Here is a 12,987-nt window from a genome sequence, read left to right as displayed (position 1 = left end):
CCCTTTTCTCCACACTCTCTCCAGCATTTATTTGTAGATTTTTAAATGACGGTCATTCTGAATGGTAAGAGGTGATACTTCATTGTGGTTTCGATTTGCATTTCTCTAATAATTAATGATGTTGAGCCTCTTTTCAACTGCCTACTAGCCATCTTTATGTCTTCTTTGGAAAAATGTCTTATTTAGATCTTCTGCCCATTTTTCAATTAGGTTGTTTTCTGTTGTTGAGTTGTATGAGCTATTTGTATAGTTTAGAGATTAAACCCTTGTCAGTTACATCATTTTTAAGTATTTTCTCCCATCCCATAGGTTGTCTTTTCTTTTTGTTCCTTGTTTCCTTTGCTGTGCAAAAGCTTGTAAGTTTGATTAGGTCCCATTTATTTTTGCTTTGATTTCTATTGCCTCAGGAGACTGACATAAGAAAACACTGGTGTAATTTCTGTCACAGGATGTTTTGCCCATGTTCTCTCCTAGGAGTTTTATGGTATCAGGTCTTATATTTAAGGAATGACACTTTTTTAGGGACTGTGTGACAGGACAGTCATAGGACATAGGACTGGACACTCAAGACTGCTTTTCTCCCCAAGGCCTCCCAGCTTGGAGGAAAGGCCCCAGACCCAGGGACCCTACAGGCTGGGTCTGAATATTCTCAGGGGCCACTAGCTGTGCAAGTTGGGGAAATTTACATAACCTGACTGAGCCTTGGTTTACTCACCTGGCAAATGGAGATTGTAATACCCCACTTGCAGGGTCCTAGGATCAGGTTTGTGGGATGTTTAGCACATAAGAGGTGCAGACATCATTATTGTTGACCTTCTCAGCATAGCTCCTGCATTGAACTGGAAGATGAGATACCATGGGTCCAACCCCAGTGATAGCAGTTCCCAGAGGGTCTCTGTTGTGGGTTTAAACTCTGGGGTGAGCTGCCAAGTTGGACGCTGAATACTCATCTGTGCTGCTTGGCAGTTGAGATAATCAGTGGGAATTTAGTGGGAAAAGATCTACTAACCTTCGATGTTGTGGACATGGGACCAATAAGGAGCAACTTTCAAGAGCACCCGCCATCCTCAGCCTTAAAAGTAGAGGAAGGGAAGGGGCTTGTTGTTTTACAAAACCAGATGGGGGAGCTGCCGTCTGAAATTTACTTGTCTCCTTAAGAAATAATGGTCAGTAAATGGATGACTAAGACTATATGAAAATGAATTTAAAAAACAGATATCAGATTTCTGAGAGGCCCCCCCATTTATCAGCCCCTAAATGCTGATGTGACCTGGGCAGATACTTTGTGTTTCTCCCCAGTGAACACAAGGTACATGTCACAGCCAGACCCTGCAGCAGGCACCTTTATGGACAAAGTGACAGCTTTGATGAAGCCCAGCTGCAGAGGATTAAGGGAGGCCGGACAGTGTTCAGTTCCAGGCTGTCCCTCTGGGAGCAGAAAAGCACAGCCAAATAGCATTTGCAGCTGCTCTGCGGTCATCACAGAAGCCCTGGTCCCTTGGTGACAGCTGGCCCAGTCCCCACATCTCTCAGGCCCACAAGGACTGCACCTGCAAAGGGGGTTGAATTCAAGGCGCCCTTCTGGGCATGCCCGGCAGAAAGCAGCTCCTGTGACGCAGCACTGGTGCCCTCTTGGCTGACTCTGGGCAGTCTGCTCCCTGGGACGTGAACTGTGACAAGGGAGACTGGAGGCCCCAGTGGTCAGTGTCCTGCCCCAGATGCCGCCGCCTCAGATGCAGCAGGATGTGGCTCAGGTCCCCACGGGGTCAAGGAACAGGCAGCTTGGGGTACCCAGTGATGCTGGGTCGGGCCCCACTGGGGCCCCATGCAGGAGTCAAGTTCCTATTGTAGGAGGCTGGCTGCAAGACCACGTGCTGAGCACGTGCTCACGTGGCTGAGCAGCCACCACCTGCATTCTGTTACTTCTAAGCAACTCGTGGTAACGACCTTCCTCTTGGAAGCAGGTGGATGGCAGCATGCAGCGACATGTTACATTCAGCCTCGGGTCAGGGCTGCAAAGACGACAGTCCAGGAGCTCTTAATATAGAGCTTAACTAATACAGCTTAACCTTCTCTAAAACTAAAAATCAATACATGCATCAAAAAGTAAGTTGTACACAGGATTAAATTCGGGGTATGCGGAAGAAAATTGCAAGGAAAATTTGTGAAAACTTTTATGGAATATTTTTAAGGGAATATAGTCCTATTTTAGGTATATGTAGGCAAGCCCATTTTAGAATGTTAGGGTGCAAAACATTGATTATTTAAATACGAACATATATATTTAACAGACTGGTAACAAATTCCAAGATGTGTATACCGCTGTGATATCTTTTAAGCATATGTCTCCCTAGTAGCAGTCTAGCTGATTTGACTAATTTTCATTGCTTTGAAGAGTGTGGGATTGCTAAACAAAGAGAACTTCTGTTCCTACCTAAACTGGCAAAACTTTCGAGTGGCTTCCAAATTAATTGTGGACGTGTAACATCTATTCATGGGGTGGTTCCTATTTGCTTGGTGCACCGAGAGGTACACAGACTTGACAATTTCAGGTTCACAGTGGAAGGTGCGAAGGCCTGAGCTTGGTCAGAATCCTTTAAGAATTATCATAATCATTTATGAAAGCTGTTCGAGTACCTTGATAAAAAAGACTGAAAGAAGTCACATAAATATGGCCCCTGACCCCTCAGAAACTTGGAATAATTGAGCTTTCTTCTTACCTTCAAACCTTAAGACAACTGTGATTTTGTCATTGAGACTGGGGTTGAGAAAAATGGAGGTCATATAGAACCCCAGAGAGTCCAATTATTATTTTTGGTATTTTTATATTTTTAATTTTTTATTGGAGTTTTATAGCTGCTTTACAATGCTGTGTTAGTTTCTGCTATGCAGCAAGGTGAATCAGCTCTATGTGTGTGTATATCTATATCCCATCTTGTTACAATTTCCTTCCCATATAGGTCCCCACTGTGTAGAGTTCCCTGTGCTATTAGGTTCTCATTAACTACCTATTTTATACACAGTACAATATAAATGTCAATCCCAACCCATCCCACCCACCCCTCTGTTCCCCTTTGGTGTGCATGTGTTTATTCTTCTTGATTTTTAACATACATGGGTGTCACAGGCACCTGCATCCTCCCTGGGCTGATCCCACCTGGGACCACCTGGGCATCTGAGTGGGGATCTTAGTCTCCTGACGTCACTCAGCCTAGAGCGCTCTGCCTCTTGGTCACGGTCATTCAGGCCTCCCTTACGCACCTCCTCCAAAAGGCCTTCCCCACCAGACTCCAGCATCGCTCAGCCTGCTCCCTGTCACATCCCCCGTCTTCTTCTCTCAGCACTGACACCCTCTGAAGTCACCTTGCTCACCATCATTGCCCTGGCACACAGTAGGTGGTTAGTAAACATTTACTGAACAAACAAATGAGGGAGTCTGGAGACAGATCTCTTCCTAAAGGTAACGGTCTGGGGTCTGAACTACTGTCTGAAGTGGCCACTCACCCAGATCACTTTCCGTGACTGTCCCTCAGTGGGGTCCGCGTTCTGTGTGCTGCGGTCTCTCCAGTGCCCGCAAGGTCCCGGCAATGAGACTAACCAGCCCTTCATCCTGGCTGCAGCCCTGGTGGCAGTCATCACTTAAAGCCCAGGTTATTTTGTGAAAGTGATAGGTCCACAATTTCTCTCCCACTTCTGACGTAACTTGGAGACTTCAAAGTGTTTTTTTTACTAAATAGTCTTAGCAGATGACATTTTTTCCTTCGTGCTTAAAGCTGGCCCAACTGTTGTTTACAGTATCTTTTCTCCACCAGCAGATCGTCTGCCAAAGGTTGGTGAAACACGAAAATTGAGCTTGTGTCAATCAGGTGCCCCAGGCCTGCTCTGGTGTCCACACTTTTCTGTTACATACACCTGGATGGCCTACTATCTCCCCAGATGATAGGTGTTTATCTTGGGGTTATCAGGAAGGCCTGGAGATCATTTTCCTCCGGCTTGGGGTCCATTAGCTGGAAGAAAGGTAGTTTCTCTCTCTTCTAGTGGCCAACAAGATCAACGTTCCCTCCGCTGTAAATGACTTCTCCCCAGCCCTGCACCCCAGGGCTGTGCCTCTGCTGTTTGTCCTCAGAGTCTGGAGGCCTGAGCTGCACGCTGGCTCTTCTTGCAGTTTATCCCCTGCTCACCCCATGCTCTGCTGTCCTTTGTGTTTGCAGTGGGAAGCCGGCAGAAGGGGGAGCACTCGGTCAGGGTGGCTGGCAAAGAGAAGTGTGTCTACTTCTTCTGGCAAGGCCGCCAGTCAACCGTGAGCGAGAAGGGCACGTCGGCCCTGATGACGGTGGAGTTGGACGAGGAAAGGGGGGCCCAGGTAAGTCCCGGAGGCAGATGCACCGCAAACCAGGGAGGACCTGATTCTCAGGAACAGAGGACAGCATTGTCCAAAGCCTCCTTAGTCTTGATCCGGCTTCTCTGTATTTCAGGCTCTGTCTCCTCTTTCATCACCTCCCTGGCCAGGAAGGCAGACCTCTTATAATATGGCCTTAAAGTATATCTGCAAATAGTCAATCCACAAAATTAAGTTTAAAGAGCCCGTGAGTGTTTTTTAAGTTTTCATTTAACTGATCATCAAGGAATTGTACATAGGACAAAGATGCCACTTTCCACTCCTAAAATGGCAGAAGTGTTTTAAAAGAATGGACCCAGGGCTGGTGGGGATTCAGGAGGATAGGTGCCCATGCCCGCCCCTGCTGGGAAGTATAAATTGAAACAGCCACCCTGAAAAGCAGCTTTGGCTTAGGAACCTTAAAGTGTTCACACACTTTGATCAGTTACTCCACTTAGACAAATCCATCCTCAGGAAGTATCAGAGACGGATGTAAAGACTGAGTCTTCCCATGGCCTGCATCCCCCATGGCAGCCTGGGTGATTTTTCTAGGACCCATCAGATGATGCCCTGCCCACTCTGTTCTCCATCACACCCGGACCACCATCTAAGGGTCTCCTGGTGTCAGGCCTGCACCCTCCCAACCTCCCCCGTCTTGTACACCTGTTCAGGCCACTCCCACCTTTTTATGGTTCCTCCCTCTTTCTGCCCACTGCAGGGCTTTTGCACTGATTTCCCCGGCCTGGCACTTCCCTGGGAACCTTACACGATTTGGGTTTCTGTCTGGATGTCACCTCCTTGTGCTTTCTCCACCTTCTCTTTCCCTTTGCTTTATTTTTTCACAGCACTTACCCTGACGTAAAAGGATGGTCAATGTTTACTTATTCTCTTTCTTCCTCTATAAGCATCAAAGAAATTATATCTATCCTGGTCTTACCCACCCCATAACCCCAGAGCCTGTGTGATGCCTGGCAGGTACCACTACCCAAAGTCAAAGGTTTTGAAAACATTCCTTTTTAATGTTTGGATTATCTAACCTCGGGTCCCTTCCTTTATTATGGGTAATTAAGAGTTGATTCTGGTGTTTCAGAGATCTTAGCATCCTTTTACTGTCTTGGATGAACAGTTAAGAAAAACAGCAGGAAAGAGAGCAGAGGTATTTTCTCCAGAAACAGATCCACAAGCATTCAGCCTTCCAGGTTCCTAAAAACCAATCCTCTTCCCTAAAAGTATTTAATGCATATTTTTTACTGTGGACTGTATTTTCCACATAACAGCCATTCGTCACTGAAAGCTAATTTATTCCTCATAGTGGATCACTTAAACTGCTTTTTTTTTTTTGGCAGGGGTAGAGGCCATAAACAAATGTTTTATCATACCTTCAAAATCATTCTTAGGGTTTTGAGTCTTAATCCAATTGGAGCATTTCATATCAATCCAATGGGTGGAAAATCACTGCAGAAATAGAAAATCACTGGCACAAAATGGCCCTTAATGATGCACAATAGGCCCTGAGGTTGATAACTTACAGTGAGAAACACTTCCTACCTTTCAGTGCTGCCCAACTGCCAGACTCAGTTAACAGTTTCCTATTTAAGGGAAAATGTCTTTGGCAAAGTGAGAGTCAGCTGATTCAACCCTCGGTTACGGTTACTATGTTGCATCTCACGCTGATGGGTTAACAGATGCACTGACTGAGGTGTCCTGGATGACAGGCCCTCTGAGGGGACCAGAGGCTGCAAAAGAGATGGTTCTTTTCCCCAGAAACATTGAGTCAGTGCTGGTCATTCTCACTGCTGAGAAGTTTTATTAAAAACGTTTAAATTAATCACATTATATCCCTATCGCCGAATATCAGAATTCATGCTTTAAAGGACATGTGATGATAGAAAAACACTAGCTGAAGAAAATCGGGGCATAAAAGCAACATAAAACAGCAATCCTACTTGGAAAAATGTACACCTGAAAAATACTCTGTATCATAGGAAAACTGTACTCTAGAACTGTAATAGTGTTCTCTATAAATCATGCTATTATCACTGGCTTTTATTTGTCCTCCTCAATATTTTTCAGATTTTCTACACAGGCATGTGTTGTTTTTATGACTGCAGAACCGGGACACGTGACTTATTACTCTATCATGTGTTTCAATCGGAAGGTCCAAGTCCTGCAGGGCAAGGAGCCCCCCTGTTTCCTGCAGTGTTTCCAGGGGGGGATGGTGGTCCACTCCGGGAGACGGGAGGAAGAGGAAGAAAACACACAAAGTGAGTCACTCTTACTCTTGGAATTCGCTTTTGTTTTTCCTTCAGGGAAGGTATTTTTTACAGGGGTGGGGGTTTGGAGTAAGTCTCTCTTCATGTAGCTATGGCTTCACCAGTGATGACCTCCTGAAGTTTGCCTTATAAATCAGCTTTATGGGGTGCCCACACCCCTCCCCCTCCTTCCACGGAGTTGCCTTCAAAATCCAGCTTTGCATGCAGAAGGCCACAAGATGACCTTAAACTGGATCCTGGAGGGAAAAAAAAAACCAGTGATTTTATCTTTTAAATTATGAGATTTCTGTTGAGCAACATCTTAAAAAACAAAATCACAGCTTTCAAGCTTCTTAAAATATGCCTGTTACAACTTACGTAGGTCTTTATAAATTTTGTGAAACTGGTTTTTCTGCATTGTGAACTTTCGGCAACCTGTTTCTAAGTCCACAAAGGTTTGTTTTCTGGGCCTCAGTTAGAAGCCGCCTCACCTCCACCTTCCCCTCCAGACACAGGAAGGAGTGAGGCTTGGGCTGCCTGGCAGGGTCCCCTCCTAACTGTGCCGCTGGCGCCCCCTGCAGGCGAGTGGCGGCTGTACTGTGTGCGCGGAGAGGTGCCCGTGGAGGGGAACTTGCTGGAGGTGGCCTGTCACTGCAGCAGCCTCAGGTCTAGGACGTCCATGGTCGTCCTCAACGTCCACAAAGCCCTCATCTACCTGTGGCACGGGTGCAAAGCCCAGGCCCACACGAAGGAGGTCGGACGGACTGCGGCCAATAAGATCAAGGACCAGTGAGTGCTGTGTGTGTGAGCACCTCTCCCTGCATGAGGGCCTCCAGGGTGCAGGCTGAGGATCCCAAGGGCCCCGTGGATGCCCCCATATGTCCAGCATGACTCAGCGTGGGGAGGTACCCACGAGGTCAGGGGCCCTGAAGGTCCAAGTTCATGTGGCACACGTTCAGCCCAAACCTTCCCTTTGAGGGTTGTCCCCACTTTCTGAGGATTTACCTGCTTCCATAAAAGGCAGAAGACAGAAGACCCCTTCAGAGGTGTGATTCAGCTCTCGAATTATCAGCCTGGGTCCTTGGTTATTTAAAAGTGAACAAATTTCAAACATCATTTAGGGGATCAGAGCTGATTTTGTCAGAGGTGTGGAAGGTTTGCAAACACTCAGCTGAAGAGAGCTGGGACACCACCCACTGTGTCGGACTGTCAGGTGCCCCCTCCAGGGACAAGGGTGTCTGGGAGACAGCTGCCCAAGTGCATTACCAGAGTCCCCGGGGCAGGCACACTGCATGCTGGGTTCCCTTCCTCTTCCAGGCAGGCACCCACAGGGGCCTGCAACCCAGAGACAGCGCATTAGACAGCCCCAGGTGAGAACCCACTCACATACTACAGCAGGCTGTCATTCGTTATAAGGACCGTTTTAGTTGGAAAGCAGGAAAGATGCTGAACCCATCTGTAGCTGTGGTCTGGAATAATTCTGTCCTGCTCGCAGTTCCGGGCCTGACAGAAACTGTTGGACTCTCTCCGTGCAGATGTCCCCTGGAGGCCGGGCTGCACAGCAGCAGCAAAGTGACAATCCATGAGTGTGATGAAGGCTCGGAGCCCCTGGGCTTCTGGGATGCTCTGGGGAGGAGAGACCGGAAAGCCTACGACTGCATGCTTCAAGGTAAGCCCACATCCGGCGCCTCCGAGCACCAGCTTCCTCAGTATGTAAATATTTGTGCACACGTACTCCACACAACACATGAGGAGTTATCCCAAGGCCAGGTCTTCTCGGGCCAACAACCCAACAAGAAGACTAAATACCATTTATCACTAGTTATGATGCCAAGTAGATACTGTGTGTGTCAGGGTAGAGTTGTTAATAAAGAATGCTTCTGCCAGAAGTGTCGCACCAGACTCCAAAGAGGACAGGGCACTTCCTGGAGCCTCAGACGTGTAGCTGTGACTTGAAGAGAAGGAAAGGAGGGAGGAGCATTCCAGGAAACCAGATGGGCACAGCATGAGCCTCTGGGATGAGGTGCTTTTGGTTTAGCCAGTGCCCAAAGTGCAGAGAAATAGTGATGATTTAGTCACCAAGTTGCGTCTCACTCTTTGCAACCCTCTGTCAGTGGGGTTTTTCCAGGCACGAATACTTGAGTGGGTTGCTATTGCCGCCTTCCGGGGATCTTCCCAACCCAGAGATCAAACCCACGGTGCCTGCGCTGGCAGGCAGGCTCTTTACCACTGAGCCACCTGGGAAGTTGTCCTGGGAAACAGTGGGGTTTAAATGAGAGTAGGTGGGTCTTGTCTTTGAATACACAAAATACAGGTTGACATACATACAGAACAACATAAGAAAAGCGAACGATTACTAAGCAGTTTAGGCTGAGCTAGGCCCTGGCTAACCACCTGCTACACGTTCCCTCACTCCATGCTCACAGCCCAACCAAGAAGCTGCCCAGTTTCACTGGCAGGGAAGCTGAGGCCTGGGAGGTTAACCATCTCAGCCCAGGTTGGACAACAGTGGGATGTCCTTGTGACCACAATGTACTGCCTCTCGGGTTTTACAAACTTCTCCAGAAGTTCTTAAAATAAAGTTGATCCTTGAACAACATAGAGGTTAGGGGCTAAGCTCCACGCCCCCCCCCTACACACACACACAGTTGAAAATCCATATATAACTTGTTATTTGGCCATGTCAGGGGTTGGCTGCTCCATGGCATGTGGGATCTTGGTTCCCCAACCAGGGATTAAATCTGTGTCCCCTGTATTGCAAGGCAGAGTCTTAACCACTGGACCACCAGGGAAGTCCCTACATATAACTTGTCACTGCCCCCAAACTTCACTACTCAGCCAACTGTTGACTGAAAGCCTTACAAAGAACACGAGAGTTAACACCCAGTTTGTAGGTTGTATGTATTATATAATTCTTACAAAAAAGTGAATGTAATGAAAATTATAAGGGATGGAAATTAAATTTACTACAGGATACTACAAATTTCCATCATCTGTTTATGAGATGAATCATTTGTCAGTACCTACATCAATACTGTTTTAGTGGATACAAAATACTGCAGGTGTTATATGTATTACTAATACTAGACACCAAAAATTAAAAGATATTGTGAAACAAATTTGATTTACAGATATTGGGTTGAACAAAAAGTTTGTTTAGGTTTTTCCATATGTTATGAAAATCTTGAATGAACTCTTTGGACAGCCCAACATAATGATTCATGCACTGATAACAAAAAAGCGGCAATATGATTACTTTATATTGCCTAGTGTCGCTGATACACTGATGAATGGTTATAACGTTTTTATGGCATGCAGTGTTTCAGTCATAATAGTAAACTACTGAAAGCACTGTTACATTTTTATAAAAATTACTTACCCCTAATGATAACTGATACACAAGAGAGACGCAGACTGCATGGTAATTCTTGGAAAACAAAGTTATAGAACAGTAAGAAAATGAACACATTATTAATCTTAATATCAAATATCACTCACCTTATGCCTATGTAAAGGTAGGTATCTACATACATCTGATGCATTCACGACATACCTAAATTTTATTACTTTTTTCACAATATTTCTAGGCTATGCAATTTGTCTGCAGGTTTTTCAAGTTGTCACAAATCTCCAAAAGACTTTTCCAATGTATCTATTAAAAAGTCTCCATGTGTAAGTGGACCAGTGCAATTCAAACCTGTGTTGTTCGAGGGTTATCTGTACTGCATACTGACAGTGGGAAATGTCTCAAAAACACAACGAAAGAAAGATCCTTAATAATCATGTCTTTCATAGGTGTGAACCAGAATTAATGTATCTTTATGTGATAGATATATGTATTTAGATATAGATAGCACCCATTATACAGTCTTTTGTAACCTGCTTTTTTCCCTTAATTTATGATGAACCATTTCCCAAAGCCTATGTTAATATTTATAGACTTATGGCTTGCAGGTATTTTGTGAGTATATATGCCACTCTCTACTTAACAGCTGGAGAACTGAGTTTCAAATTTTTCTCTGACAACGATCAAGTTGTGAATAGTTTTGAAAAGAATTATCTGCATTTATTTCCAGTTAAGGTAAATTCCTATACCTGGAACAACTGTGGTGAAGTTATTATGAAGTCTTACAGTAGCATCCGCAAGTGTCCCCAGAACGCCGGCACCAAATTCGATTCTTACCCATTGATTGTAGCCCACCTCACCAGCAGTTTACACATGTGTACATTTCACAGCACAGTCACATGCTTGGTTCATTACTTTTCCTCACTGATGGCAGAAATTATGATCTAAACACTGTTATAACTTAAAGTTTCTAAATTAGAAGTACTGTTAAATGCTGTCTATATGTATTTCTTAGCCACATGTACTCCTGTTTGGGTGAATATTGTATTTGTGCCTTTAGCACATTTTTAGATATTTATTACTATTATCACATTTCCTTATATACTGCTAAGGGTATGAACAGGTTTCTGTATTTCCCATTTGTCACTCGCCTTTTCATTTTGTTTGGTTGAGGGTGCTTTCTAGTGCAGTGTAATTTTTCATTTTTATGTTGTTAATGCATAAATCTCTTCTTGAATTACTTCTTATGCAGTTATGATTTAAAAGGCCTTGCCCACCTCCAAGTTCAGATGAACTGTACCCCTTTTTACACTCATGCTTGATCATTTCATGTCTGACATTAATTCTCCAGTCCACCTGGAATTTATTTTGTCTTTAGCTTTTTGTTCTCTTTTCTTTCAAAGATCCTGGAAATTTTAACTTCACACCCCGCCTGTTCATCCTCAGCAGCTCCTCTGGTGACTTCTCAGCCACAGAGTTCATGTATCCTGCCCGAGACCCCTCTGTGGTCAACTCTATGCCCTTCCTGCAGGAAGACCTATACAGCGCCCCACAGCCAGGTACAGCCCACAGAAGGGGGGAGTCATGCTGAGCCAGCAGAAGGCTCACCTTCTAAGAAGTCTTTTTACTTTTGCATCTAGTAAGCAGTTTTTATCTGCTAAGTACACTTTCTTATATTATCGCTCATGTAATCCTCATACCTCCCCCCAACCAAAGGAAGATGACATCAATAGTATAAAACACTGACCCTCGGTTACTCAACTCGCCCAAACTCATCAGTTAAGAACAGGTTGAGTGCAACCATGTCAGGCATCAGTCTCTGCTGTTCTCTCAGCCTCCCTCCATCTTCCTGATTCATGTTTTCATATCATGGCCCTTGCTCATGTATCTGTTCAAAAGAGAAAGAAAAGGAGTGGGGGAAACTGCAATGATAGCCAAGTCTCTCTCTTTTATCAGGTAAAGCAAAAACTTCCCCCGAAACCCCCAGCTGCAAGGGAACCTTGCCAGAGTCGCAGGATCAGGGGTTGGGAGCATCTTTGGGGTGAACCCCAGAGCAGTGTCTACAATTCCAGGCTGCAGAGCAGGGCCAAGGCTCTCTTCTGTGCCTCCTGATCCCAAGGTCAGGGCTGTTTCCACATGACCTCCACCACAAGACAGAGCCTCTGTGCTCTTGTGGTTGGGACAGTCACCAGGGACTGGGCTGCAGAGATAGTCGTGTCTGAGGTCGGCTGTCCCAGCCTTGGGGCGTCTCCGCTTTCACATTACAAGAGTCTGGAGCGGCATCAGGAACCTCACGGACCCTGGCCGCCCCATCACCACCTGAGAAGCTTGCCTGGTGTACATGGTCATACTGGGGAAATGTTAGCTAGTGTCTTAGAAAGGGCTGCCACCCACCTCTTCATCCTAAGGCTCAGGTTGGGTTTTCAGCCTCCACTGGACTTTTCAGTCGTGTGGTTATCAGAGAAGTCAGAGATGAAAGCCAGCAAAGGACTCTGGTGAGCTGAGCCAGCGGGTGTGAGAAGCCTTGGCGACGTCAAAGAAGAGTCAGGCTGATGGTTTGCTGGAGAGAAAAGGGGAACATCATTAGGATCTCTGAAGGCCCATTCCTCCCTACAGGAACCATGGACTCAGATGACCTGCTTGGCAGGTCAAGCATGGGCAGGGCAAACGTGACGTGCTCCCCAGTGTTTAACATGCTCTTGGGGATCAGCGGTGCTGACAGCCCCTCGGGGGTCACATGTCTCATCTATCCCAATCTTGGCACCTGGCCAGGACCCAGGGAGCAGCTGTGGAGTGGGGAGAGGCAGGGAATTAGAGGAGAGGAGGAAAGAGCCTACCTCATCAATGCCAGCTCTGCCTCAGGCTTTGCCTGATTCATCCTTCAAAGGCCACGTCATCAGAGGGACCCTCCCTGTGGCCCTGAGTTTACCTGCCAAGGGGCTTCTCCCACTGACCATAGTGCCAGGGAGGGAGGCACCAGTTAGGCTTGGGGAAGAGTCCCTGACTGTCTG

General features: G+C 46.1%; 1 protein-coding gene and 1 long non-coding RNA gene across 13 annotated transcripts in view; one reads left to right on the top strand and one right to left on the bottom strand.

The window, feature by feature from the left end:
• The window catches only part of SVIL (supervillin), a 254,119-nt gene that overhangs the window by 236,993 nt on the left and 4,139 nt on the right, over window positions 1-12,987 (top strand). For all 12 annotated transcript variants that reach the window (XM_061126354.1, XM_061126353.1, XM_061126358.1 and 9 more), the window contains 5 exons: window positions 4,212-4,363; window positions 6,537-6,642; window positions 7,212-7,419; window positions 8,166-8,299; window positions 11,380-11,535. In XM_061126354.1, the coding sequence (XP_060982337.1) occupies window positions 4,212-4,363; window positions 6,537-6,642; window positions 7,212-7,419; window positions 8,166-8,299; window positions 11,380-11,535 (756 nt within the window). The remainder of the gene's footprint in view (window positions 1-4,211; window positions 4,364-6,536; window positions 6,643-7,211; window positions 7,420-8,165; window positions 8,300-11,379; window positions 11,536-12,987) is intronic.
• Window positions 8,294-12,987, bottom strand: LOC133044725 (uncharacterized). The gene is made up of 3 exons (XR_009690042.1): window positions 12,371-12,987; window positions 11,724-11,864; window positions 8,294-10,057 (listed from the first exon to the last, which is right to left on the bottom strand). It is a non-coding gene; the product is annotated as an uncharacterized LOC133044725 (long non-coding RNA).

Source organism: Dama dama, chromosome 23 (genome assembly GCF_033118175.1).
Source record: "Dama dama isolate Ldn47 chromosome 23, ASM3311817v1, whole genome shotgun sequence".
Taxonomy (NCBI): domain Eukaryota; kingdom Metazoa; phylum Chordata; class Mammalia; order Artiodactyla; family Cervidae; genus Dama; species Dama dama.
Note: the sequence above shows the minus strand (reverse complement) of the source record. Positions and strands in the feature narration are given on the sequence as shown.